The following is a 24,768-nucleotide window of genomic DNA, read 5'->3' on the forward strand; positions in this document are numbered from 1 at the left end:
ATTGCCTACTTGTACACTTGTACACAGTCCTTGTGCTCTGAAGTTAAAAGAGCTTGGTAAGAGAGACACAACTTTGTCAACTTTCCCCATTTAATTTATATGGAGAGAATGAGAATGTGAATGTGACGTCCCAGCAGGTACAATCAGCAAGACTGATTAGAATGTCACTGATGAGGGAGTAAAAGAACATGGAAAATATAGTTGGCCAATATAGTGTTGGAGGTTTCACGCTTATGTGTGGCCTGGTGGCCAATCTTCACTGATTTCATATGACATCAGTAAAAGCGGAGTGTGCAGGTTGAATTAGCAGAGCAATAGCACATGCTGTACATAAAATATTGCAATCCACACAACATAATGGGAGACATATCAGAGTTCAGAAGAGGACAAATTGTTGGTGCTCGTCTCGCTGGCTCATCTGTGATTTGTGGTGTATCGAGAGCAATGGTATCCAGGGCAATGTCGGCATACCACCATGTAGGATGAACCCCATCCAACAGGAGTAACTGTCGGCACAAGAGGAAGCTGTCTGAAAGGGATGTCCAGGTACTAACTCGGATTGTATAAAAATTTTTTTTTTTTTTAAACACAGCTGCCCAACTCAATGCAGAATTAAATGCGCACATCAGCTCTCCCGTTTCCACCAAAACTGTACGTCAGGAGTCAGTATTCATGCTCAGGCTGCTATAGCCAAAACTTCGGTCACTCGTGCCGAGGTCAAACGTCGGTTTCAATGGTGCCAACAGTGCAAGTCTTGGGATGTGGACAATGTGAAACATGTATGTTCTCTGATGAGTCCACCTTTACTGTCTTCCCACATCCATGGGAGTTACACAGTGTGGCGAAGCCCCAAAAAGGCTTAACACTCGGACTGCAGAGTGAAGCACGGGGGTGAAAATCGTGCATCAGAATTATTATGCACCAATACACACAACAAGACTTGTGACTGAATGGTTTGATGAAAATGAAGTTGAACATCTCCCATGGCCTGCACAGTCACCAGATCTAAATATTTTTGAGCCACTTTGTGGTATTTTGGAGGAGCGAGACAGACAACGTTTTCCTCCACCTGAATCACATAGTGACCTGCACTGTTCTGGAAGAGGAATAGCTCAAAGTCCCTCTGGCCACTGTGCAGGACTTGGATCTCACATTTCCTAGACGAATTGATGCTGTATATTGGCCGCAAAAGGAGGCCCTACACCATACTGACAAATTGTGGTCTAAAACCAGGTGTTTCAGTTTCATTGACCAACAGTATATGTTTACACTGAACATTTTAAAAAGAAATGTGCACTTAAAATACCCAAATTTATGCACTTTATTAACTGGAAAAAATGAAGTGTTGGACACTTCATTCACTCAAAGTCTGTCACAGCTTTTCATACAGCAGAGGGAGAGGGGCTATCAGACTCCACTGGATGACAAAATAATCTTAAAAAAAATGCATAAACTAGATGGTTTAGTACATAGTTCATAAGTGTATAATATGTAATTTGGGACACAACTCAAGCTAAAAGATAATTTAGATATAGATAAGGGAGCAAAATATCTAAACAATTAATTTTTATTTTATTTTAGTAGAACAGATGTGTTTATTAGGAGGAACAGCCAACAGAAACGGCTTAATAAACAATAAATAATGTATTGATGGAAACCTAAAAATGCTAAAATATGTGTGAGAGGGTTAAGTAGCCTAATAGCAATGTGATAGAAAATATAAAAACAGTATCCTCTTAAATTCAATGCGTTTTCATTTCGACTTTCCTCGCTTTATGTGATCACTGTGCATATTTTCACATGTGAAAGATTGCGCATGTCTGTTGATGCTCTTATCATCACATCACACATTCTCAGCGAAGAGAAAGGCATGTAACACAGCGAGTGAGCCTTTAGTTGTAGAACCCTAAATACCTGTACTGTCAGCAAATTACTACAGCAAATCATTTGAATGTCCTGAAGCGATTGTTGAGTAAGTTAGGTGCGCTATCTGCTGGTCACTTCGAGAAGATTTTGTTAGTTTCGGTTGTTAGTTCAAAAACTTTCAAACTCGACGGTCTCCGCTTGTGTCCTCCTATAATAACGTGCGTGTTGTTTTCCTTTCAAAATTCATTTAATGTCTTTATGTTGCCGTTGAATACTCTTAAATTCTAATAGTTATTTTCTCAATTCTTAAGCCTACCTTCTGCCGCACGGATCGTGGATTCAGAAACATTGTCCTGGATCGAGTGAACATCGGCGGCCAGCAGATTCTCCCAGCGGAGCTGCGGTGGTGTTTGTTTTACTGGTGTGTAAATTAGCCATAATTCGTTTGCTCAGTAATGACGTGGGAGAGAGCTAATTGGGGCAGTGTTGATGGGTGCGTAAATGAGTCTCTAGTGTGATATGCTAATGAGACCCTGATTCTCCAACTCTTCTGGATCAGCCAGCAGACATAGGGTATGAATGATATAATTTTCACAAACCTATAAACAAACGGTCATATGGTGGCTTTTACTTTAAATTTACTCTAAAAGCATTAAAACATTTTAAGTTGTTTTCATGTGCTTTTATTTCAAGCAATTTAACTTGACATACAGACAAAGCATACTTGGAGAAGGAAAAAAACCCTACTTTATCACACTATTATTAGTCTGATTACACTAACACAAAACAGTACAGGGATATAGTTGTTTGGTGTTTTTAAGTGCCATGTAAATACCAAGGTAAATGAGTAAGGGATATCCTTGAGTAGGCCTAACATCACAGTACTTTTTGTTAGTCAAAATGAAAAAGGAGAAAGGACAGCATTGTAACAACTTTGTTCAAATTTTGATTGCTTTTCGACACTCTCATGGTGTCTATATCCCTCTTTTACAGCCATCTTTAGGGTATCTTCATGCTTGTGCGTTCACTTCTTCACTTCCTCCTTTTCTGTTACAACTAAACAGGAAAAACAGAAAGTATTACATTTGGAAATAATTTTTAGATTTAAGGTTTTATCTACAAACTAAATTGAGATGTTTTAAATGGTGAGAGTGAGTTTAGGCATCTCAACATTATAGTATGACATACAGTATGACAAAATTGGGATTTGTTAAAAATGACATCAAACTGTGTTATTAAATTATTCGTTTTTTAGGACAGGCAAAGTAATTGAAATGTAAAAATAGGGGAAATAATATCCATCATCAACATCAGGCTTTCTAAAACATTGTTATAGTCAGTGTTGCACATTGGACAGGCTGGAGGCTTTTGGCCGTACCTCGAACTTCCAGCTTGCACTCCACTTCATCTGTTCCTAGGTCATTGATAGCTCTGCATGAATACTTCCCTCCATCAAACAAGCTGGGTTTACGGATGTTTAAAGTCAGCACACCCTGATTATTCTGCATGATAAACTTTGGATCCTCTCCAATAATCATCTTATTTTTCATCCATATAATCTTTGGCTGGGAGGAGAACAACAGAGAATGAGAAAGAGAGAACAATGTTGCTTAAATGGCACAAAACAACTGCATGGGTAATTGGCTTGCCATTGGTTTATATAGTCACGCAATACACTAACACATACTTTCGGGAACCCACGGACAGCACAGCTGATGGCAGCGCTGTAACCTGCGACGACGGACCTGTCCACGAGAGGTGTGATGAATTTAGGGGAGCTGGTCATATCTTTTTCCTTGTAGGGTTGTGCTTTATTCTTAAGACCTAAGAGAAAGAGGCAGGAAGAGGATTACACATTACATATATCGCTTCAGCAGAGACACTTGTGCACTAATCGTCATGTAATGCAACATTAAGTGTTTCGAGATTAATTTTTAAACCGCCAGTATGCAGGTACCTGTTTTGCAGATGACAGCTGTGTTTTTGCTGATGCCAGCATCATCGCTCATGCCACAGATGTTCTCGCTGAACACACGGAAGGAGTACTCATTCCCCATCACCAGATCAGACACGGTACAACTTGGTCTGCGATTGTGTTCAAGAACCGTGAACCACTCCTAAAACAAGTAAGAGACAGATTTGTCGAGAAACAGCCATGCCAATTAAAGAACCTCTGAATTGAGAAACACTGAAGAGACATTTATACACCAAAAGTATTGTTGACAAACGAACAGTTGCTCTGTGCATTGCTTTCATGCTGTCATTTGCCTTGTGGGTAGATACAGACCTCCATTTCTCTATCCACCATCGGCTAGGATATCCCCTAAGTTTCCTGTGCTACTTCTTGTCAAAAATTCTACATATACAATTGAATTTTTTTTTTTTTTTTTTTTTTTTGAATTAGAACACAAATGTTGCTTTATATATTTAATATAAACACATAATATTTAACTTTTTTTGCGCGATATTCCCCCGGTTTCACAGACAAGGCCTAGTCCCAGACTAAAATGCATGTTTGAGCTGTTTTATCTGAAAGCAACTTGCACTGCTAAATCTTAAAATATGTCAGTGCCATTGTTTTGTCTCAAGATGCACACTAGTAATGTTTTTTTTCTAAGGCCCGTTTATAAAAGCTACTTAAAAATCCTAATTGAACTAAAACCTAATCCTGGCTTAATATAAGCCCTGTCTGTGAAACCAGGCCATAGGGTATTCTTTTTTTTTATCCATACTCTAGGCTACCTACAACCATTCAGGTGTGTTTATTTATTGATTTGAAACTTCTAACAGCCAAAAATATTTGGTGCAGGCTGGTCAAGTTCTTTTACACCAGACTCTATAAGCTCATTAAACCATTTCCTCATGGTGCTCGCGCTTTGTGTAGATGGAGCAGAAAACGGTCCTCTCTTAAACGATTGGAAATACACAATTCTCTATAATGTCACTGCATGCAATAGCATTAAGGTTTAGGGGCCTAATCAAACCTGCTAATTAGAAAGGAGTGTCCACATATATTTGGCCAAAACTTTCCTGTTGCTGGTCCAGGTTTACCTTGGTTTTCATGTCGGCCTTTTGAATGGTATAGCCAGTGATCTCCGCGTTGCCATTGTCTTTTGGAGGCTTCCATTCCAAAGCAGCATTGAAACCCCAAACATCCGTTACAGTGACAGCCATCGGCGGCCCAGGCTTGTCTGTGAGAATGGGAATGAAACGAATGAAAAATTACTGTAGGTATTACTGTAGAGCTTGACACCGATACACTGTCCTAATTGTAACCATGAGACTAATTAATGTATGCTAATTGGAGAAGAAGCTACAAGTGAGTGAGCAGAGGAATGATAAAAATGAAAGAGGGATAAAATTAAATGGGGAAGAGGGTGAAAACATGAGCGTGAGGTAGAGATAGTGAGATCATGCTACAAAAAAAAGAGAAAAAAAGATTTCGAGTTTGCGGCTGGGAGCGGTTGGCATTAATCCTGGCCAAGCTGCCGGGATGCTGGCAGCAAACTGTGACTAAATGGCTGTCTGGCTCATCTGAAGGGTTTTTTCACTCTCATTAGCTTACCTCCCAGCGGGAACACCGAGTGAGTGTCCCCTAATCCTATCCTAATCCCGTTCAACACCAGGAATAATCCAAACAAAACCCTGCAGAATAATCCCTGCAACTGAACTGACCTATGACATCCTCAATTTTGATGAAAGTGTAAGTGTTTAATATGAAACCTTTCTGGCAGTTTAAGAGTTTGAAATTCAGTGTCACTTTTGAAAGTGATCCTCAAACAGTTTCCATGGGTTAACAAAATGAACCTGACTCACACTTCAATTCCAAAATGAACCTGACTCACACTTTGTAGGGAAATTAACTTTTTGAACAGTGCAGTTTAATCCTTTAATCTTATGTCATCACTGAATTTGTGGCCAACTATGATGTTGATGTAAGTGAACTACAAATGAATTTGCAACATCTTCAACATCCTAAATAGTCAAGTAACCTATTTATATAGTGCTTTATTCAATACAGATTGCTTGCTTTATAGACCTTATGCGCCAGAGAAACGAGGGCGCCGCCATCTTTAGAATATTGTCTTTGAACTTCCGTTTTACCGGTCGCCCTGTATATTTCTATGGCATTGCTGTCCAGGAGTAATTAGCTTTTTAAGTGGATTTATTTAATGTAAAGATAACGAAAGTTATCATGAGGATTGTAATGTTTAAAGCAGAGGACTTAACAAATGTCAGTCGACCGGGAAGATTTTAAAACTTCATAAATACATAAATTCATCATTCATAAATACGCAAGATCGCTGTGAAAATACAGACCGGAAGTCAAAAGACAACGAGCGCAGCGCTGAAAAGGGGCGGGGAAACATAAGGTCTATAGCAGCTTCATAGTAATAAATAAGAAAATAACAATGAATTAAAATTTTTAATTTTTATCGATTTAGCGATAAAGCAGCTCTGCAAGAGTTAGTGGTATCATAAAACCAGCTCAATTCAGTTTTATTCTCATCTGATAGTGTCAGTGCAGTCAAATTGACAATATAACTGAATATTAAGGGCCATATTTTAACGATCTGAAACGCAAGTATCTAACAAACGCAAAACGCAAGTAACTTTGTGGGCGGATCTCGACACAAATCTAAAATGGGTTGGTCTGAAGTAGCTACATTACTCATAGGTGTGGTTTGGGCGTAACGTGCAATAAATCAGAGCGTCATCTCATATTCCCTTTAAAAGCAGACGCGCTTGTTCCATGGCGGATTAATGGATCCATGGCTATTATAATGGCGGATTTGCCAGGCGCACGCCAGGAGTGGTTCACAGCCGAGGAGACCGACGTTCTCGTCAGGGTTGTAAAAGACAGAGAAGTGACATTGTATGGGGATGGGAGAAACCACTTTGACAGGTGTCCTTATATACAGTACCTATGTGTCTTGCCACTATTGGTCAAACAGGTTTGATCTGTCATTACTACAATTAGCCTGAATAATTTGGGTAAATGTGTAAGCTAGATTTATGCCTTTTTTTTTTTTTTTTTTACATCTTCATGGACACAACAATGATTTCCCTAATGTGGTAATATTTTTCCTTGTAATTATGTATGGTTTGCAAAAATGGGAACTACTGCATCTGTGTAGATGAGAGAAGCAAAGTGTATGCGCGTTGTGCACACGCTACATTATGGCCAAGCATGCGCCCTTAAAATAGCATCTGAATAACGCGCCGTTAGACTAGGTTTTTCCTGGTCTGTGGCGGAATTGTTTTCTGAAACTGCAAAATAGCACCAGGGAACGTTTACGCCGGAACACGCCTCCTCTTTTCGCTGAACCGTCCCCGTGAGCACAAGTTCATTCCCTAATTTACCGACGTGCGTCTGTGGAGGGAAAAGTCGGGTGCAAAACAGGAATGATATTCGTCGGCGTACAAAGTCAATTGCGCTGGGTGCAAGATAGGGCCCTAAGTGTCTTTTAAACCCCAGCTAAGCAAGCCAAAGGCGACAGTGGCAAGGAACCCAAACTCCATTAAAGTGTCAGAAATGGACAAAAATCCATGGGAGAAACCAGCCTCAATACAACTTAAAAAGTAGGAATGGCTCACCCAGATTTTTTTCTCATCTATTTTTGTATCTAAACTGTTGGCAAGGTAACACACTCTGTCTCTTTAAATTCACCTTAATGTCACCTTTAAACCATCACCACTACTGCTATATACATTGTGACGGATGTCTTTAGCCATCGCATCACATCTCATGTTGTTTTTTGAGCATCGTGCCAAGAGCATTGCATCTTCATGACGGCATGTCAAGTTGAAAAAACTCAGAGAGAAGGCCTTGTGGGTATCACTCAACATAGCTTTAGGAAGCTTGAGGTCATATCCCGATCCCATTCCACTTTCCCATCTCTTGCTGCTTTTCCTGTTTCTCCTCATGTGCTCTTATCAACTCAGCTCAAAATTATCACAAATATAAAATTAATATTCATGTCTTTCAATTAAGACCAATTATTCAGGCAACCCACAACTCTCTAACTCTTGAATTTGAAATGATGTTGTTATGCACATCCCTATTAAAACATTAACCAAATCACTTTGTTGGCACTAACCGACAATCTGGATTTCAATGGTGGCTTTCTCCTCCATGTTCTCAATCTGAACGGACAGGGTGTACTGGCCGGAGTGCTCTCTGACCGCCTGCCTGATAAACAGGATGGTGTCGACACCACTTGTGCGGATATTCACCAGCCCTGTGTCAAGAGGTCCACCATCCTTGAACCAGGTCACCGTTGGACGTGGTTTGCCCTGATAACAGTTAACATGGTCTAAGTTAATAATTTGAACTGTTGTAAAGACCAGTATCTGAATAGAAAAGTAGCACTACACAAGTACAGAGCAGAACAATGTACGTGCATGACTGACCTGGAAGGGAATGACAAGGTTGACCTTCTCACCCACTCGTTTGATGTACTTAGTCCTAAGCTGCCGAGGGAGGCGGATTTTAGGACGCTCTGAGAGAGGAGATTGAGAGGGGGAAAAGACAGAAGAAAACGTGCTGAAAATGACAACACACACAGTGGGGTGTTTATATACTTCATGTTCAGTGTGTCACAGACAAGTGTGTTGTTTCTGTGTTAAATCTGTATTTGAGTAGTTAAAGGGATAGTTCACCCAAAACTTAATATTCACTTACTCAAGAAGATCTTTTGAAAAATTTCTCTTTTTTTTTCCACACAATGAAAGTCAGTGAGATCCTATGTTGTTTTGAGCAAAATTTTGCTCTATTTTTCGAAAGAAAGGAACTGTATATTTTAAATGCATATATTTGGTTCATTTTCTCAATTTTCAGGAATTTGACATGAACTAAAAGTACAAACTCCCATTGTGATTTCATTGAGCAATCTAGAGATCCTCCTGAGAGTGTGTTGTATGTTGTTTGTGTATGTATGTACGTGAGAGTCTCACCAACAATCTCCCGAATGGTGACAGCTTGCGCCAACACAGCTGGAGGGCTACGGCCAGCGATGTTCACAGCTGTCACCCTGAACAGCATCTTCTCTCCAACAGGCAGCCCTCTGACCCTGTAACTATTCTTCTCAACAGGGGTCTCGTTTGCCTGCACCCACTCAGTGGCTGTGAGTTTCACCAGGGGCAAAGTAAGCGGAAAACCAGCAAGATATGTAAACATGTCAAAAAATGATCAAAAAAGATTACTTCACTGTGATGGTTTGAAACTGAGATGGCACTCAATGTCAGCTCTATAGCAAAGTTGCGTTGTGCCTCACCTCCCTCAATGCAATATTCAATGATGTACCCGTCAATGCCACCAGCTCCAATCCTCTCAGGGGGAAGCCACTTTAAAGCACAGGTACCATCTGTAATGTCGTCCACCATCAGTCGTGTTGGTTCACTAGTTGGAGCTATGAAGGAGTAGGAAAACAAAGAGAATGAATGCTGATTGAAATACGTTTGTTGAGAAAGCAGTACAATAAATCCAAAGTTGCAGCAGACAGTCTGATGAGAACTAACCAATGGGCATGAAAGGTTTGGAGTTGGCGCTGGGCTGGGAGATGCCAATGCCATTAACCGCAAACACCCTCATCTCATATAGCACACCCTCAATCATCTTCTTAGCCTCATATGTTGTGGACTCGTGAATGTCAAAGTTCAGCTTTGTCCATCTAGAAGAGCCCTTTTTCTTCCTCTCCATTAGGTAACCTGGAAGTACAATTAAAGTAGTAAGTGGTATCCAACACATGTGAGAAGATTCATAACCTACTTAAATATTTTATTATGTATTTCCAAGAAGCAAGACTGACGTCAAAATATGACAAATATGTAATATTGGTAGAGATGCACGATATATCTGCCACCATATCGGCATCGGCCGATATACGTTCATTTAACTAATTAATTTAATATGATCATTTCGGCCCAATAAGAAAATTTGGCCGATATCTTAAAGCCGATAGATAATGGATTATTTCCTTCAGCCGAGTCAGATGTGCACTGTTCGCCATAATGGTTTTGAATAGCTTGAAATATGATTGGAATCACTTCAAAAAGGAAAATACAGTTAAGTGCAACATTTGCAGCGCAAGTCTGTCATATAGGTTACATGAAATTATAATGAGAACATTACACGGCATAGAACTTGGGACATGGCTTTTAATGGTGAGACTTTTGTTTTTGTAATCAGGCTCTCAAAAATTATATAAAAATTTGGATTTAGATTTATCAGGCAATATATCAGTTATCGGCTTTCAAATATAAAGAATTATCGGTAATGGGCAAAATTTTCATATCAGTGCATCCCTAAATATTGCATGTCAAGTTCGAAAGAAACATAAATGGTAAGGATCGGTTTTACCTTTCACTGGAACTCCACCATCAAATTTGGGTGGATCCCACTGGATTGCAGCAGTGTCCTCACCCACTCCAGAGCATTTCACATTCTCAGGTGGATCAGGCACATCTGAACACAACACAGAATAAATACAGAGGATGAAGCCCCGTATGGAACAGATGGAACATAGCAGATAGTGAGGACAGAAAGAAGAAGTTGCAGATGGTTAACATGTATGAACTCACCAACTATCTTAACCATGAGATCAGCCTTGTCCTCTCCTGCTGGGTTGATTACAGTGATATGATAAAGGCCTTCATCGGATCTCTCTGCCCCTTCAATCACAAAGCAGCTTAAGGTCTTCCTGATCTCCACTCTCACACGGCCTTCAGCCTCAGAGATCTCCTGCATCAAACAAACGTCATGTTTTCAAGCATGTGTAATATATTAGAGATGTTACATTTCAAAGTTGATTTCCATATCCTATGTGATGTAAGAAAATGAAAGAGAATGTGTTCCTGCTGGAAAGATCAGCCTGGATTTTCCTGGTCTATTTGAGTGAATGGGGTCATCCAGGATGGTCCTAATTAGATAAACTGGTTGACTATGGAAGTCTCGATGGTTAAGGTAGGCTAGTAGAGACTCAATTCGAAAAACATGCTGCTAGTCTTTTCAGCAGGGTTTTATCACTGAATCTGATATGAAAACAAGCCCATATGTGTTCTTGGCGTTGCTTCAGATGAGAGAATGTGACAGTTTGCCAGTAAGCTCTCACAGTATCTCCTTTTTTCCAGCAGACAGTGGGAGGTGGCTCCCCTGAAATGTCAACATCAAACCGGAGCTTGTTTCCTGCAACGACGATAATGGTGTTTTTGTTGACCATGCTGCCAGTAGTGTCCAGGTGGATTTTGGGTGGTTCTAGATGATAATAGAAAGAATTTTAAATAACATAACAAAACTGTCGCCTTACAAAACTTTAATGTTAAATTTGTCGATGCAGGTAAGACACTTACCTTGACGAGGAACATAATCAATCTTGATCTCTGGGAACAAAAATATAGATCTAGGTCAACGTTGAAATTTAAAGTCTGATTTAAAAAAAAAAATCCAATTCTCTCTCTTACCCAAAAAGTTGAGTTTGGCTGAAAGGGAAAGAGCGTATCCATCTGGTACGAAGGTGTAATCTCCTGCATCCTCAGGCTTCACGTCATCTATCAACAGCTTGTGAGTCCTGCGATATCAGGATCAAAAATGTTACCACGACATAAGAAGTGTATGCCACATTATTGTCCCCCGAGAAAGCAATGATGGAGCAAAATGGACATTTCGATGACTAATCTGTTTTTGTGTCCAAACATAAAACAATATTAGTGAGGTCAGGGACAAGGTGAGTTTGCTTATGCATGAATCGATAAGGGTGAATGGACCGATATACCTGCCGATGTGTGTCATTTTGATGCGGTCACTGGGAAGGACCTCCACCCCATCCTTGTACCACTTGCCAGTCACTTTCTCATCAGACACTTCACACTTGAAGACAGCCTGCTCTGCTGCCTTCACTGTTAGATCAGCTATACTCTGCAAAACCTCCAGTTCCTTCTCTATAATAGAGAAAAAGGGGCCATGAGGCAATTAATACTAAAAATAAATACTGAAATATCTGCCAAACGGGGGAAGGGCTGAGAAGGGATAGTTTTTACTCTTTCAAAAGAAGTACCTTCCACATCCAGCTCTCCCTTGGACTCCCCTCCGCTAGTGTACACATAGTATGTTCCTATGTCCTCTGTGGTCGCCTCATTGATGATGAGCCAGTGCTTTGTCCCATCTTTCTTAAAGCGATACTTTCCATCTCGGCTCAGTTCCACTCCATCCTTCATCCTGAGAGAGATGAAGAGAGACAGAGGAAGAGCAAGACAGAGTGAGGCAAAGATGGAAATAATGTTCATAAGGAGAAACTGAGGAAGGCAATCTATGCCAAGATGACTGAAGATAAAATGGGAAAGATTGGGATGAGTACAAAGGAAACATGGATGGACAAAATGGGACATGACGGAAAGATGTACAGCAAGAAAAAAGAATACTTTGTCCAGGCCTTTGGATACAGCAGAAGACAGTAGTGATAAGAGGATCAATCTTGAAATATACTTATGATACTCATATTGTATCGAGAGGATTGATCCTTTTAGAGCTTTTATCATTTATTTAGCATGAGAACTTATTTATTCTTAAACTTTAAAGTGGAGAAATTAATGTAGTGAAGAGTACAAGACTGGAAACCTTCCATCTGCTTGTCTGAACACGAGCAGAAATGTTGAAAAGCACAAACAGTCACAGAGCGCTCAGCCACATTGCTCATTTAAACAGAGAGAGGTAATGACAGAGAAAAATGCATCATCTAAAAACTAAATGTGCCATTTATTATAGGCTAATAGGTTTTTGTGAGGTTTGACATGACTATAATCATTGTTTAATTATTCATTGTGTTCTATAATTGTTGGTAATAAACTGAAAACAAAAAAAATACCGTCAGATAATTTGCCGTTTAGTCCTATTTAATGTTAATAATGGCTCGTTAATACTAAATGACTATAATTAGCGATATTGACCTTGATAGTAGTGGAATTAATTTAGTCATCTAGTCATTTATTGGGCATTTCAATTTGTGCAGCTGGCCAGTTTATTTGTAGGCCTGTTGACTGAACAAAATAAGCTGGTCACCGATTGACCAGGTCAGTGTCACCAGTTTGGTCCAGTATCTCACCATTTCACATTGGCTGCTTCTTCAGACACTTCAACCTCAAACTCCACCTTCTCCCCAACCACCACATGGATGTCATCCAACATCTTAGTGATGGTGACAGGGGGTTCTGGTCATATAAACACACAAATAAGTGGTTAATATATTCAAACACACAGTAGAACAAAAACACGTTAACAGCAGAATGAATATGAACCACATTACAGTTCTGTATCTGTATATTCTGTACAAGATAACAACATGGGCAGATGGCAACTACAATCCATGAAGAAATAAAACAAAAATGATACCTTACATGAAGTAAAATAGACAGAAGCAGAGACCTGGCTCAAAACAAATGGCTCAGTAAAAAAGGTAAGGACTGACAGAATAGACAGAGTTTTAAAATAATCAATAGGGCAGATGGCTACCACTCAAGGACAGACGGGACACAGGACGGCGACAGATAAGAAGACAGAACAAATGAGACAGCTGAATTTACATAGAGGGGGTCTGCTAATGATCCCAGTGATGAAGATGATGATTTTAATGACAGTGTACCTTGGACAAAGACCTCAGTGAAACTCTTCTCCTCTCCAACCACACATTCATACGCGGCATCATCAGCGAGGGTGCACTTGTTAATAGTGAGCTTACGGATACCACCCACACTCTCAAAGATATATCTAACAGGGAGAGAAATTCAACACAAACCTCATGTAAGGCATGGATCATCAACCTTCCCATCATGCCCTGCTGTGACATTGTCTTTTCCCCATCCTTACAATCATCATCAATGGTGACCAGTGCTCCTTTTGGTCTCTCAAAGTGTTATACAAAAAAGTATTTTGTTAAACACACAAACACACAGGATCATACTTGGCTGAAGGTTTGATCTCCTGTCCATTTTTCAGCCATTTGACTTGAGCGTTGGGGTCAGACAGCTCAACACTAAGCATGATTCTCTTTCCTTTTTCCACAGAGTAAGCAGGTTCCATCTTCTTTAGGAAAGCTGAAACAGAAATAGCACTAACATATACAATCCTTACAATCCTCATCCACCAATTCCAAAACTTTTTTCCTTGGTTTGCCAGCAAAATTATACATTAGGGTTAGACTTGAACCCAGGGACCTTCCTATGTATGTCTGTGTGCATCCATCGGGTGTCTCACCATCACTCTTTTTGGGCTCCACCTTCCTCATCTTCTTAAGTCTTTTGAGCATGCCCCTGAGATCAGTGATGCCGTATTCAAAGGCGATCTTCTCAAAGTCACATGGTTTGGCATTTTTCAGGATTTCCCAGACATCCACATCCACCTCAGGCTCCTCCTTTTGCTTCCTCTCTCTGAGGTACATATGAATCAAAAATATGGTTAATTTTCACATTTGGTTGAGATTGACTGTTTTTAAATTTGGAGTCCTAGTGACCCCAGTGATGCTGTGTTTCCTTCAAATTCTATTAATAAGTTCCTGTGAAATTTTGTTAATAATCTGTTCTTACAAGATTAGGAATATTATTAAACCCCCATTGCAAATCAGGTTTATTGGCAAAATTTACAGACTTTCAGCTGTTTGCAATGAACAAATCAAACAATAGTAATTGAAATAGCTCAACGAAAACTGGTTGCAGCCGTTGATAGCTTTCTTTTTCTGCCCCGTCCAGGTAGTGTAACCACTGTTCCTTTAACTTTGAACATGCAAACTATTCTTCCAGTGGTGTCTCTAGGAACATTTAGTGCCTTCGCTATCTTTTTGCATCCTTTTCCTTGTTTGGGAAGGGCGATGATATCTTCTCTTTATCTTTGAAAACTTTTTTGACTTAGCCATATTTCTAACATGCAGTCAAACGTGACACTCAACAAACCTAGTCAGTTCAGATATTAGATGTGTTCTAGCTCAAGCACACCTGGTGCAACTAATGAAGCCCTTGATTGTGCTGTAGTGAGGGATTCTATTCAGGGGGTTGAATCATTTTGAGACTGCAGAAGTCAGTTGCATTTTAAGTTGAATTTGGGGTAACCAAATTGAAACATTTGTTGTGTTGAGCTATTTCAATTACTTTGTTTGATTTATATGTGTGTGTGTGTGTACTTGTACAACTATCTTTGTTAGGACCAGTTTGAGCTTTAGACCATTGGAGTGAGGACAAATAGAGTAAAGTGAGGACATTTTGGCCGGTCCTCACTTTCTGAGACCCCTTTAAAGGCCTGTTTGAGGGTCAAGGCTTGGTTTTAGGGATCAGGTTATAATTAGGTTAAGGGTAGGTTTAGGGTAAGGGTTCGGGTTAGGCACTTAGTTGTGATGGGTAAGGTTAGGGTAAGCGGCTAGAGATTGCATTGTGTCAATGAATGTCCTCATAAAGATAGATGTACAAGAATGTGTGTGTGTGTGTGTGTGTGTGTGGTCTTATGTGGTCTTATAAATTCTCTTACGACCTCAGACAGAACATAATGATTAAAGTTAAAATCTAAATCAGATTTCAACAGTGAATAAATGACTAAATGCATCATGATGGTTAAAGTGAAAATTAATAACTTAATCTGCACATAAAGTAAACAGATTAAGATGAAAAAACATAGAGGGTCTAGAACATCATACAAACCTTTTTTTGAGTAAACCACTGAAGTCCAGATCACCTGCATCCTCTCCTGCATCTCCCCTAGAGATGAACAAGATGCATACAGCATCTTAACCATCATTAACATTTATGAATTTGGCAGACAGTTTTATCCAAAACAACTTGCATTGCGCTCAAGGTTTAAATTGTATCAATTGATCCCTGGGAGTCGAACCTATGACCTTGGTATTGCTAGCACCATGCTCAAATAGTAGATCAAGAAGCTCGGCTCAGGCCTAGGGCTAAACCTTTGCCTCCCAGAGCTGGGACCTGGAACCAAACTCTCAGACATGAGGTAAAACACCTCTTAATCCATCTGTGAGATTATTACTGCTTAGAAGAGCAGCTTCTGGCAACAGACTGCTCCCTCAATCATATGCAAGAGCATATTATATTGCATGTATTAACATAAGGTGCATAAACCACTAAATCTCCAAGTACACTTACAGCAGTATCTAAACATAAAGTGAAACTGACAATATGAACAAATATATGATAACAGTACATTGAAACAATGTGAAATCAAGACATCTACAAGTTACTAATGAGTAAGAGACATACATACAAACAAACTTACGATCGTTTGAATGCCTCCAAAATGTTTGTTTGCTTTGTCTCTTCAGCAGCTGAAGGAGGAGATGAAATTCATAATGATGATTAAAAACCGTGTTTGATTTGCTCCACAATCTGATTACTGTCAAAGCCAATAAATGTGTAGAGGTGATTTACTAAGTGCTGCAAAACTAACAGGAGGATCTAATCAGCTAAATACCTACTGAATAATGAATCAGCTGTATAGACTTGACGTAAAGTCTGCTCACACACCAGGTGTGTATAAACTGACTTTATTCATCTGAAAAAAGTATTATATGCTTTACAAATGTCCAATGATGTACATGAGGATCTCCAACTCTCATTACCTAGAGGTACTAGACAGATTCAGTGATAACTTGATATTTTGTACCCATAACTGCGCAATATCCTACCGTCAACGGTGACTTCAAACGTGCAGCTGTCACACTTGTCTTTAGATGTGACCTCACAACGATAACCTCCAGCATCCCCATCCACAGCCTTAACAATGGTCATCTCATAGGTGTATATCTGGTATCAAAAAATGTAAATAGTAACTCTGTGCTCTAGTAAACAAATCTCAGATAAAACACACTGTCCCTCACACACTTTAGTGTTCCTATCGTAGGTTTCTTTGAACTGTAGGTGTTTTCCAGCCTTGCTGCCCAGATCCAACCATTTTCCCTTCAGCCACTTCATAGCTGGCTTCCTTAGCAACTGAGAGGAGTCCACCTTAGCCACAAATGTGACATTTTTCCCTGTTACCAATAAAATGAAGACATGAGTAACATTTCTGAACTAAATTATTCATTATTTATTATTAAATTATACATTAGTCATTATTACATTAATCTATATACAGTATGTATATAGTATATATGGTGTATGTGGACCATATATGTGACCATTTATGTTAATATATTAAGCAATATCACACAAGAAAGAGTGCCACTGTTCTGAATATTGGTAATTTCAGCAAGATTGCATGTGATATTGTTTGTATATGACAGCTCAGTAATTAAGTAGGTAATAAGACTAGCCTAGACATTAGACTACAAATACATATTGCCAGTTACTTTGTGTATTTTTGCTCCATCAACAGAAATAGTTCCATAATAACTAAAAGCTGATCAACTGTTGGCCATCTCTGAGAAACACATATAGTAGCATTTTTTTCTAGAAGGAATGTTTATGAATGAATCGGTTGAGTGATTGATTACCTGATTTACCTGGACTGTGCCCTGCCTAACTCAACCCGAGCTGCTGAGTCTTTAGCCATTTTCAAGAAACTGCTGAAGACGCATTTCTTTTGGCAACACATGACCCATTAATACTAACACTTACTATTCTATATATAAAAAATAAAAAAAACACTTTGCTACGTGTACTGTGCTAGACTAACTGGGACTTATCACAGCACTTGCATATTGCTGCCCTATTGTTAGTTTGATTGCTTCTATTGCTCTCATTTGTAAGTCGCTTTGGATAAATGTAAATGTAAAATGTAAATGAGTAAATGACTCAATCATAATTAAAAGCTGGTTTCGTTCTTAAAAGCCCGGAACACAAAGCCGACATCAAAGAACAAGCGCTGACGAAAGCTGACTGTGTTGTTGCCTCTCATTGGCTGCGTCTCGGCCAAAAAACTGCGCTTGAACACACCAAAAGGACTAAAGGCTATACTGTCAACTAGCACGTGCTTAGCGTCACGTACATTTCGTCTGCATGTAAGTAAATATCTGTCTATATCAGCCGGTATCAATAGTACATTTTTGTCATTCAAAAAGGGAAACCGAAACTAGGACTGCAGATATACAAACCGTAAACAATGCAATGCCTGTTTATCATTTTGAATATCAATCACGCTGATTACTTTCTTCATTCCAATCGGCTCATGTTATTATGAAAATATCTGTGCATTGAATGTTCATGTAAGATGAGAAAATTATAACAGCATTCTGTCTGTACCGTCTTGACTTCTTTGCTCTCTATCATCACTTTCGCTTATTCTCGTGCACTCGTTCTCTGAACGGCCAGAGTTTTCTCTCTCTCTCTCACAGACGGCGATTCAACATCCAGAAACGGCCAAAAAAATCCCAGATGGTGTCCGACTAGAGCCAACGTGCGGAACACACCGAAAGACCTAAGCCGACCGATGCTCAAAAACGGCCTGACATTGTCTGACGGCTGACCGTCGGCTTGGTGTGTCCCGGCCTTAAAAAGTCAGTTTTTTAAACAAATAAAATGAGTGAATGATTCAATGACACATTACCTACTGGCGTAACTGTTTAACCTGCAGAACAATTGACAAAAAAAAAAAAATACCACTAATTTTCAATTTAAATTATAGACACAGTAGAGTGAATTCCCCGGTGCAGATGTGGTTCAGAATCTCACCTTTATTGACAGTGACACTTTGAGGCTTCTCCACAAACAGGCCACTTATCTCAGACATCTGAGGCTCTTCTCCTGGGACATGTTCTACCGGCAGAGTCAGAGAAACAGTGTAAACTGATATGAACTGCTGAAAGCTCACAGTAATGGACACTAAGACTGGCTAGTCAACGATGACTGACAAGAGGCTGAAAAGAGTAAATCAATTATGATATTTACTGTTCATACTGATGTGTAAGCAGCCTGGGGTAAAGCTTCCCTAAAACATTTAGCACCATCTAGCAAACCTATACCCATAATTACAAAACAAAAACAAAACTATTGATATTGACTCTCACCTTTCAACCTTCCCAGATCCTTAAACCGATAGTTCACCCAAAAGTAAAACTTCTGTCATCATTTGTTCACCATCATGTCTTTCTAAACTTTATGACTCTCTTTCTTTTGTGGAACAGTTTTTTTTTAGGAGGGTGAGTAAAAAAGGACAGAATTTTAATTGTTGTGTGAACTACAATTTTAGGATCTGCTCTGGGATGTGAAAGACACTTACAAAATTTCCTTTTGCATGAAAAATTAAGCAATTTTTTTTCCTCATGTATATGTCATTGACAATACATGCTAAAGGATTTGTGTGTCTTACCATCCTCAGGCAATTCTGTATTAAAGAAAAAGAGAGAGAAAGAGTGGGGGAAACCATTAGGAAGTTATATAGGGGACAAAATTAGGGCTCTTCTAAGACATTCATATACACATACTATATAATAACACAAATACATGACATCCCTTTGTCCTTCAGTTTTTCAGAATGAAAAGGTGCATAGCTGTTATTTAAGTTATTTTCTCTACAAACCAGTCATTCCAATCCAAACAACTTAAGTGTCCTGAAACCCATTTTGATCGTTGTGGCACTGATGGGTGGGTGGGTTTTTTGGTCGGTTGATGCTGGTTAAACTCAAGTTATTTAGATTTGATGGCTGGTTATTTAAAACATATTTTGACATTCTTTTCCATCTCAACATCAGAATCAGATAACATCTCTACAGAAAAGGCTGACATGAAACAGCAAATGGCTACATAAACTATCCATGGTGGGATCAGGCCCGGATGATGCATTTCCATTTCCATATATTCCATAAAACCAGAGAACAAAACCATCACTCTCTGTTTTATGTTTATGCAAATTAACGTGATATACCAAACAAGGATAAAAAGTCACAGTTCAATGCATAGTTTGGTTTATATTTCAAAACAGCATTGCATAAGGCTCTTACTGGAACTCTGGTTATATAGTTTAGACCCAACCATCCTTATAAAGATGATTTACCCATATACACTTAACCCAGATTAGATAGATGTAGAAATAGTTTAACACCAATGTCAGTCACTAAACATATACACAGTGGAAATGCTAGTCCAGCTCTGGGTGTCCTTACCTCATGTTGCTAAATGTCCTGATAATCACACTATAACACCCTAATGCTGGATCTCATACACAGATCCAGATATTTCCAATGGTGAAACTTTAAGAGGGACAACCCCTTCAGAGTATCAGTATACTGCATAACCTTGGCTTCTTGAACGGTCACCGAATTTCTATTCCAAGAGGTTAAATTAAAACAAGGTCGAAGACATCGAAGCAATGTCTGTCATGATACATGATCCATAAAAGTAACACCAACCAAATTAGTCTGAATGAAATAGTATTACATTTCTTAAAATATAATGTAAAATGGTGGTCAGAGATTGAAATTAAATATCTTTTGGTTTATGCACTCAATCACACATACACTGATATATACTCACTCTAATAAACAAAGTATATATCCAAATTTTCTCAAATTAAACAAATTCCATCTAAACTACATCTAAGGGATATAGTTTAAGGTGCTGTAAACAATTTTAGCCACTCTGGAATTTTTTATGGACCTTTTATGGACCTAACCTTTATGGAATTAGACGTTCCAAAACCCTGTTGAGACCAAAGAGCCAGCCACCCTCAGGTTGAGTCATCGCTGTCATTCCATGCGGTATGTGGGCCAGAAGAATGTGGGAGATGTGGGCCACAAGTCATTTGCTATCTGTGTAATACCTAAAGAAGCTATTCGCTAGCTTTTCCCCTTCAGTAGTGACCACCATCCTGAGCTGTGACATCAAGTCGATATCACACTTTTAAAAGACCTCCTAAAATGATGTGGCACTGGTAAAACATCTAAATTTACAACAATTAAATATTTTATTAAATATTTTTGAATGGTGGTCAATGGAGGAAGATGCTATTTGACCTACAACTATTAAAAATCTGTAATTTCAGTAATTGAAATAAAGCTGAAATAAAATATAATTTCATGAAAAACTTACACTGAACTGAAATTAGAAATATTGCTTTCCTACTTCCACCGGTTTGCCCTAAAAACACTCAAAATGTTTGACGTGAAGAAAGTATCTTCTGTTTGGCAAAAAAAAAGAACTTTAGTGATATCTGTCAGGTAATAGAGATTTATTTCCATTTGCCTAAAATCACTTACAGCACCTGTAGACGCTAAAATATTTATAACAAATTCTGGATGCTTTGGCGAAATAGACAACGGAGATTGTTTTCTGTTATTGTGAGTCTCAAAACACAATTTGTTCGCTAAAAGACCACTGACCAATGAATTAAAATGAATGAAAATCACTCTTGCTGGGATTCGCCAAAGCAATCTCAGATTCAAACCATTTGTTTGCTTGTTGGTCGTATTTTGGCCAGTCAGAACCCCTGTGACAGGCCTGTGGACCACCGACAGAGACAGTGACTGACATTTAGTCACATGCGCAGTCACAGATAAGCAACTAGCACATTGACAAATTTTCACACACACATAGCGAGCCAAGAGGAGTGTTTCTTTCCCTTACCGTCGCGGCCCTCATCATCTGAATTAAAAGAAACAATGGAAGCATAATGAGGTTAAGGCAGCACATACAAAGAGACGGGTTAAAACACCAACATTACTACAAACTACATCCAATGTCTTGTCCCTGGAGTCTAGAGCTGGAGAGAAAGTTTAAACAGAACTGGACAAATAAAAAAACAGCACCTGTCAAACACCGCCAACAATTAATAAATGTCACTTGTTTTGATATTTAGTTGTATAAAGCAATGACATTTTAAGTGTCCACATACTATTTGGGGTCATTGTGGGCTGTTTGCACTGAAATATAAAACACATTTGAATAAAAAAGTGCCCTAATGACCACACATGTTAACACCATTACACTGTGTACAGATCACACCTTTCAGCCAAAGCTTTTGCTCTCTTCCAGAGGGAACGATTTGTACCCCAGTGTTGGTGTTAGTTTTAAGACGCCAAATGCACAATAACATGAACTATGAACTGAGAAATGGAAACATGTACCATATATGCACATGCTCATTGTGCGCTCTGGTAATGGGCTGCATTATCATAATAGCTCACAATCAGATTCAGTGTTCAAAGGAATGTATACATTACATACACCAATAAATGCGCGCGTGTGCGCACACAAACACACACACAAAATGCAATCACACTTTTATCATAATGTATTTTGATCATAAATTAAATTCACTAACCAGTATAAATTATTTTATCTTCTGTCTTGTTTTCAAATTCACACTACAATTGTAAAAATAATAATAATTTTCATCAAATTTGTAATAATAATAATATTTTTTTATAAAAACTTGAACTATTGTCAAGTAGTATTACTTATATTTAAAGCAAATACACTGTAAAAAAAAAAAAAGTTGAGAAAACTTAAAAGTTTAAGGCAACCAGCTGCAGGACATTTTTGAGTTTTCTCAACTTTTTTCATGTTAAATAGTTGAATAAACTTTAAAAACTGAATTTGTCATACAAAACATAAGTTGGATTTTTTTACAGTGTAGGAACCAGTAACAACACTGACACATTTCATGGTTAGCCTATGTAGTTAGTGGTCAGTATAAAGGAAATAACTAAATGTTTATCATTGATATGAAGCATAATTCATAATAACTATCAAAAGTAGAGTGACTGTAAATATTAATTCTAAGACCTTGTGCGCCAGAGAAACGAGGGCGCCGCCATCTTTAGAATATTGTCTTTTAACTTCCGTTTTTGCGGTCGCTCGGTATATTTCTATGGCATTGCTGTCCAGGAGTAATTCGCTTTTGAAGTGGATTTACTTAATGTAAAGTTAACGAAAGTTATCATGAGGATTGTAATGTTTAAAGCAGATGACTTAACAAATGTCAGTCGACCGGGAAGATTTTAAAATGAGCCGTTCATTAATAAACACGCAAAATCGCTATGAAAATACAGACCGGAAGTCAAAAGACAACAAGCGCAGCGCTGAAAAGGGGCGGGGCTACATAAGGTCTATACTGTACTCTACTTACAGTTAAAAAGTGTTTTAAAACATTATTTTCCAGAGAAAACTGTTTACTGCATTCCCACATTCTGCCATCTAAACAGTAGTGACAGCATCTCCTACTCCCATTGGAAAAAGATTCTGTAGGCCTATATTTTCAAATAAATTGGCTTACATATTTACTTTAAAAAAATGTACATGTTTTTAAAATGCATGCAGCAAAGCAATAAGAAGTTGTCTTCTACAGCACAGCAAGCTCGGCTTTTGTTTATAATGTATTTTCAGCAGTTAAGTATGCTATAATGTAATTTATGTATGTAGAAACAATATACTGTAATTTATGTCAATTGTATCATGTAGTAGATACATAACAGTAAATAAATATGGTTCTGCATGTGAACATAGTTAGTTAAATTCACATTTATTAAAGCCGGCTGTGCTTCTACTTATAAAGGCAGGAGATCAAGTCAACCATATTAGTATGTCTTTATGCATTATGATGAATAATGATATCGTTGTTCGACTAAGCAATGCACTAGATATATGTGCCAATATGTAAGCAGAATGTTAAGTTAGAGCACTGCTAGTTGGTTTTAGGTATGATTCATTGGCGTATTTGCTGTAACTATCTAAAGATGAGTTGGAACACACACCTCTTACTTAATCCTAATCCTAACCCCCTGCAGCACTAGTACACACACACACACACACACACACACACACACACACACACACACACACAGAGAGAGAGTCTGCAAAGCTCATCTGTAGAAGCACAGCTACCCCTTGTACTCATGGCAGACTGAATGAAGACATGTCGTTCATGACAAGATTCAGAGCAGTTCACCCACCTTCTGCAGGCTTATCTGTAAAATCAAAGATACCGAGAGTGAGCCGACTGCTTTAAAATGATTCATTACATCAAACAGATGACGAATATTTAGTAGAGTCAATGAAATGCATGTACAAACCAGCAGGGGGAGCTTCCTTCTCTCCCTTGGCACCTGAAAGAAATTAAATTTGTAATCACAGTATTCAATTGGGGTTATGTTAAAGTACAAGTTAAAACTCTTAAACTCATATTAGTTTTTTTAGATGTATATAACATGTAGATCATGAAACTGTCCGAGCAGGTTAACACCAAAAAATTAGACTTGACTTGAAATACACAGATTAGATATGCGCATACATCCTCATAACAAAACATTTTTAAAGTTGGCCAAACCTATTCTCAAGTCTGCAAGTATAAAAAAAACAACACTTTTTTTTCTTTTCTTTTTTTACAGTATATTGAGTGAAGGCAGAAGGTATTTTGGAATACAGGAATCTGAGCCTCTCTGTCCGTTCCTCTGGTCAACGGTAGGTGTAAACAGCTTACATGGTACCACCGTCACCTTCCAAGTCACAATCTTGGCCTCGGATTGACTCCGAATCTGGAGGGTGTGGTAGGCTCTTCACTCTTTAGTGTTAAGGATATGAGACACCGAACTTGGCCTTGGTACTGAGGGTCAGATTGCGTGATCTGCTTGCATACTGAAGTTTTAACACGTCTATTTTTGATTAGGTTTGTCTTTCAGAGCACAGTATGTTAATGGTTCTCAGGCACTTCTGGTATATCTCCTCGACCCAGAGGAGTTCGGTGGGGTACGGTGATCTGGCAAGTTATAAATGCTTTCCTTGCCTCAGGATCTAAGGAGCTGGCTGAGATGTCCTCCCAAAAAAGAACAGGGCACCGGGATCATCAGACAGCTGAAGGTCACGTCTATACACAAACAGGGACCTGTAACATCTCCACAGGGAAATGCTCAAATGCTCAGAGCAGCTCTCACCTTACCCATGATGAATTGGTCTGACGGCGTTAATTTGTTCAGCTGA

The 24,768-nt window shown here is 38.8% G+C and overlaps 1 protein-coding gene across 2 annotated transcripts in view; it reads right to left on the reverse strand.

Annotated features, from left to right (window-relative positions):
- Positions 1-2,526: 2,526 nt before the first annotated feature.
- mybpc2a (myosin binding protein Ca) overlaps positions 2,527-24,768 on the reverse strand; it is a 32,572-nt gene continuing 10,330 nt past the window's right edge. Inside the window, exons 2-30 of one of the 2 annotated variants that reach the window (XM_082142329.1) lie at positions 23,865-23,897; positions 23,745-23,759; positions 19,166-19,180; positions 18,529-18,612; positions 16,741-16,889; positions 16,545-16,662; positions 16,136-16,184; positions 15,544-15,600; positions 14,114-14,286; positions 13,821-13,953; positions 13,503-13,627; positions 12,966-13,071; positions 11,922-12,082; positions 11,640-11,805; positions 11,329-11,435; positions 11,218-11,247; positions 10,980-11,122; positions 10,450-10,609; positions 10,229-10,333; positions 9,388-9,576; positions 9,144-9,278; positions 8,824-8,991; positions 8,281-8,369; positions 7,968-8,163; positions 4,918-5,057; positions 3,824-3,983; positions 3,554-3,690; positions 3,245-3,431; positions 2,527-2,922 (exon numbers count right to left, since the gene is read on the reverse strand). In XM_082142329.1, the coding sequence (XP_081998455.1) occupies positions 2,891-2,922; positions 3,245-3,431; positions 3,554-3,690; positions 3,824-3,983; positions 4,918-5,057; positions 7,968-8,163; positions 8,281-8,369; positions 8,824-8,991; positions 9,144-9,278; positions 9,388-9,576; positions 10,229-10,333; positions 10,450-10,609; positions 10,980-11,122; positions 11,218-11,247; positions 11,329-11,435; positions 11,640-11,805; positions 11,922-12,082; positions 12,966-13,071; positions 13,503-13,627; positions 13,821-13,953; positions 14,114-14,286; positions 15,544-15,600; positions 16,136-16,184; positions 16,545-16,662; positions 16,741-16,889; positions 18,529-18,612; positions 19,166-19,180; positions 23,745-23,759; positions 23,865-23,897 (3,362 nt within the window). In that variant the 3' untranslated portion in view covers positions 2,527-2,890. The remainder of the gene's footprint in view (positions 2,923-3,244; positions 3,432-3,553; positions 3,691-3,823; positions 3,984-4,917; positions 5,058-7,967; positions 8,164-8,280; positions 8,370-8,823; positions 8,992-9,143; positions 9,279-9,387; positions 9,577-10,228; positions 10,334-10,449; positions 10,610-10,979; positions 11,123-11,217; positions 11,248-11,328; positions 11,436-11,639; positions 11,806-11,921; positions 12,083-12,965; positions 13,072-13,502; positions 13,628-13,820; positions 13,954-14,113; positions 14,287-15,543; positions 15,601-16,135; positions 16,185-16,544; positions 16,663-16,740; positions 16,890-18,528; positions 18,613-19,165; positions 19,181-23,744; positions 23,760-23,864; positions 23,898-24,768) is intronic. The other variant, XM_082142330.1, reaches the window with a different exon arrangement.

This window comes from Leuciscus leuciscus (genome assembly GCF_965113295.1).
Source record: "Leuciscus leuciscus genome assembly, chromosome: 1".
In the NCBI taxonomy this organism is placed as follows: Eukaryota; Metazoa; Chordata; class Actinopteri; order Cypriniformes; family Leuciscidae; genus Leuciscus; species Leuciscus leuciscus.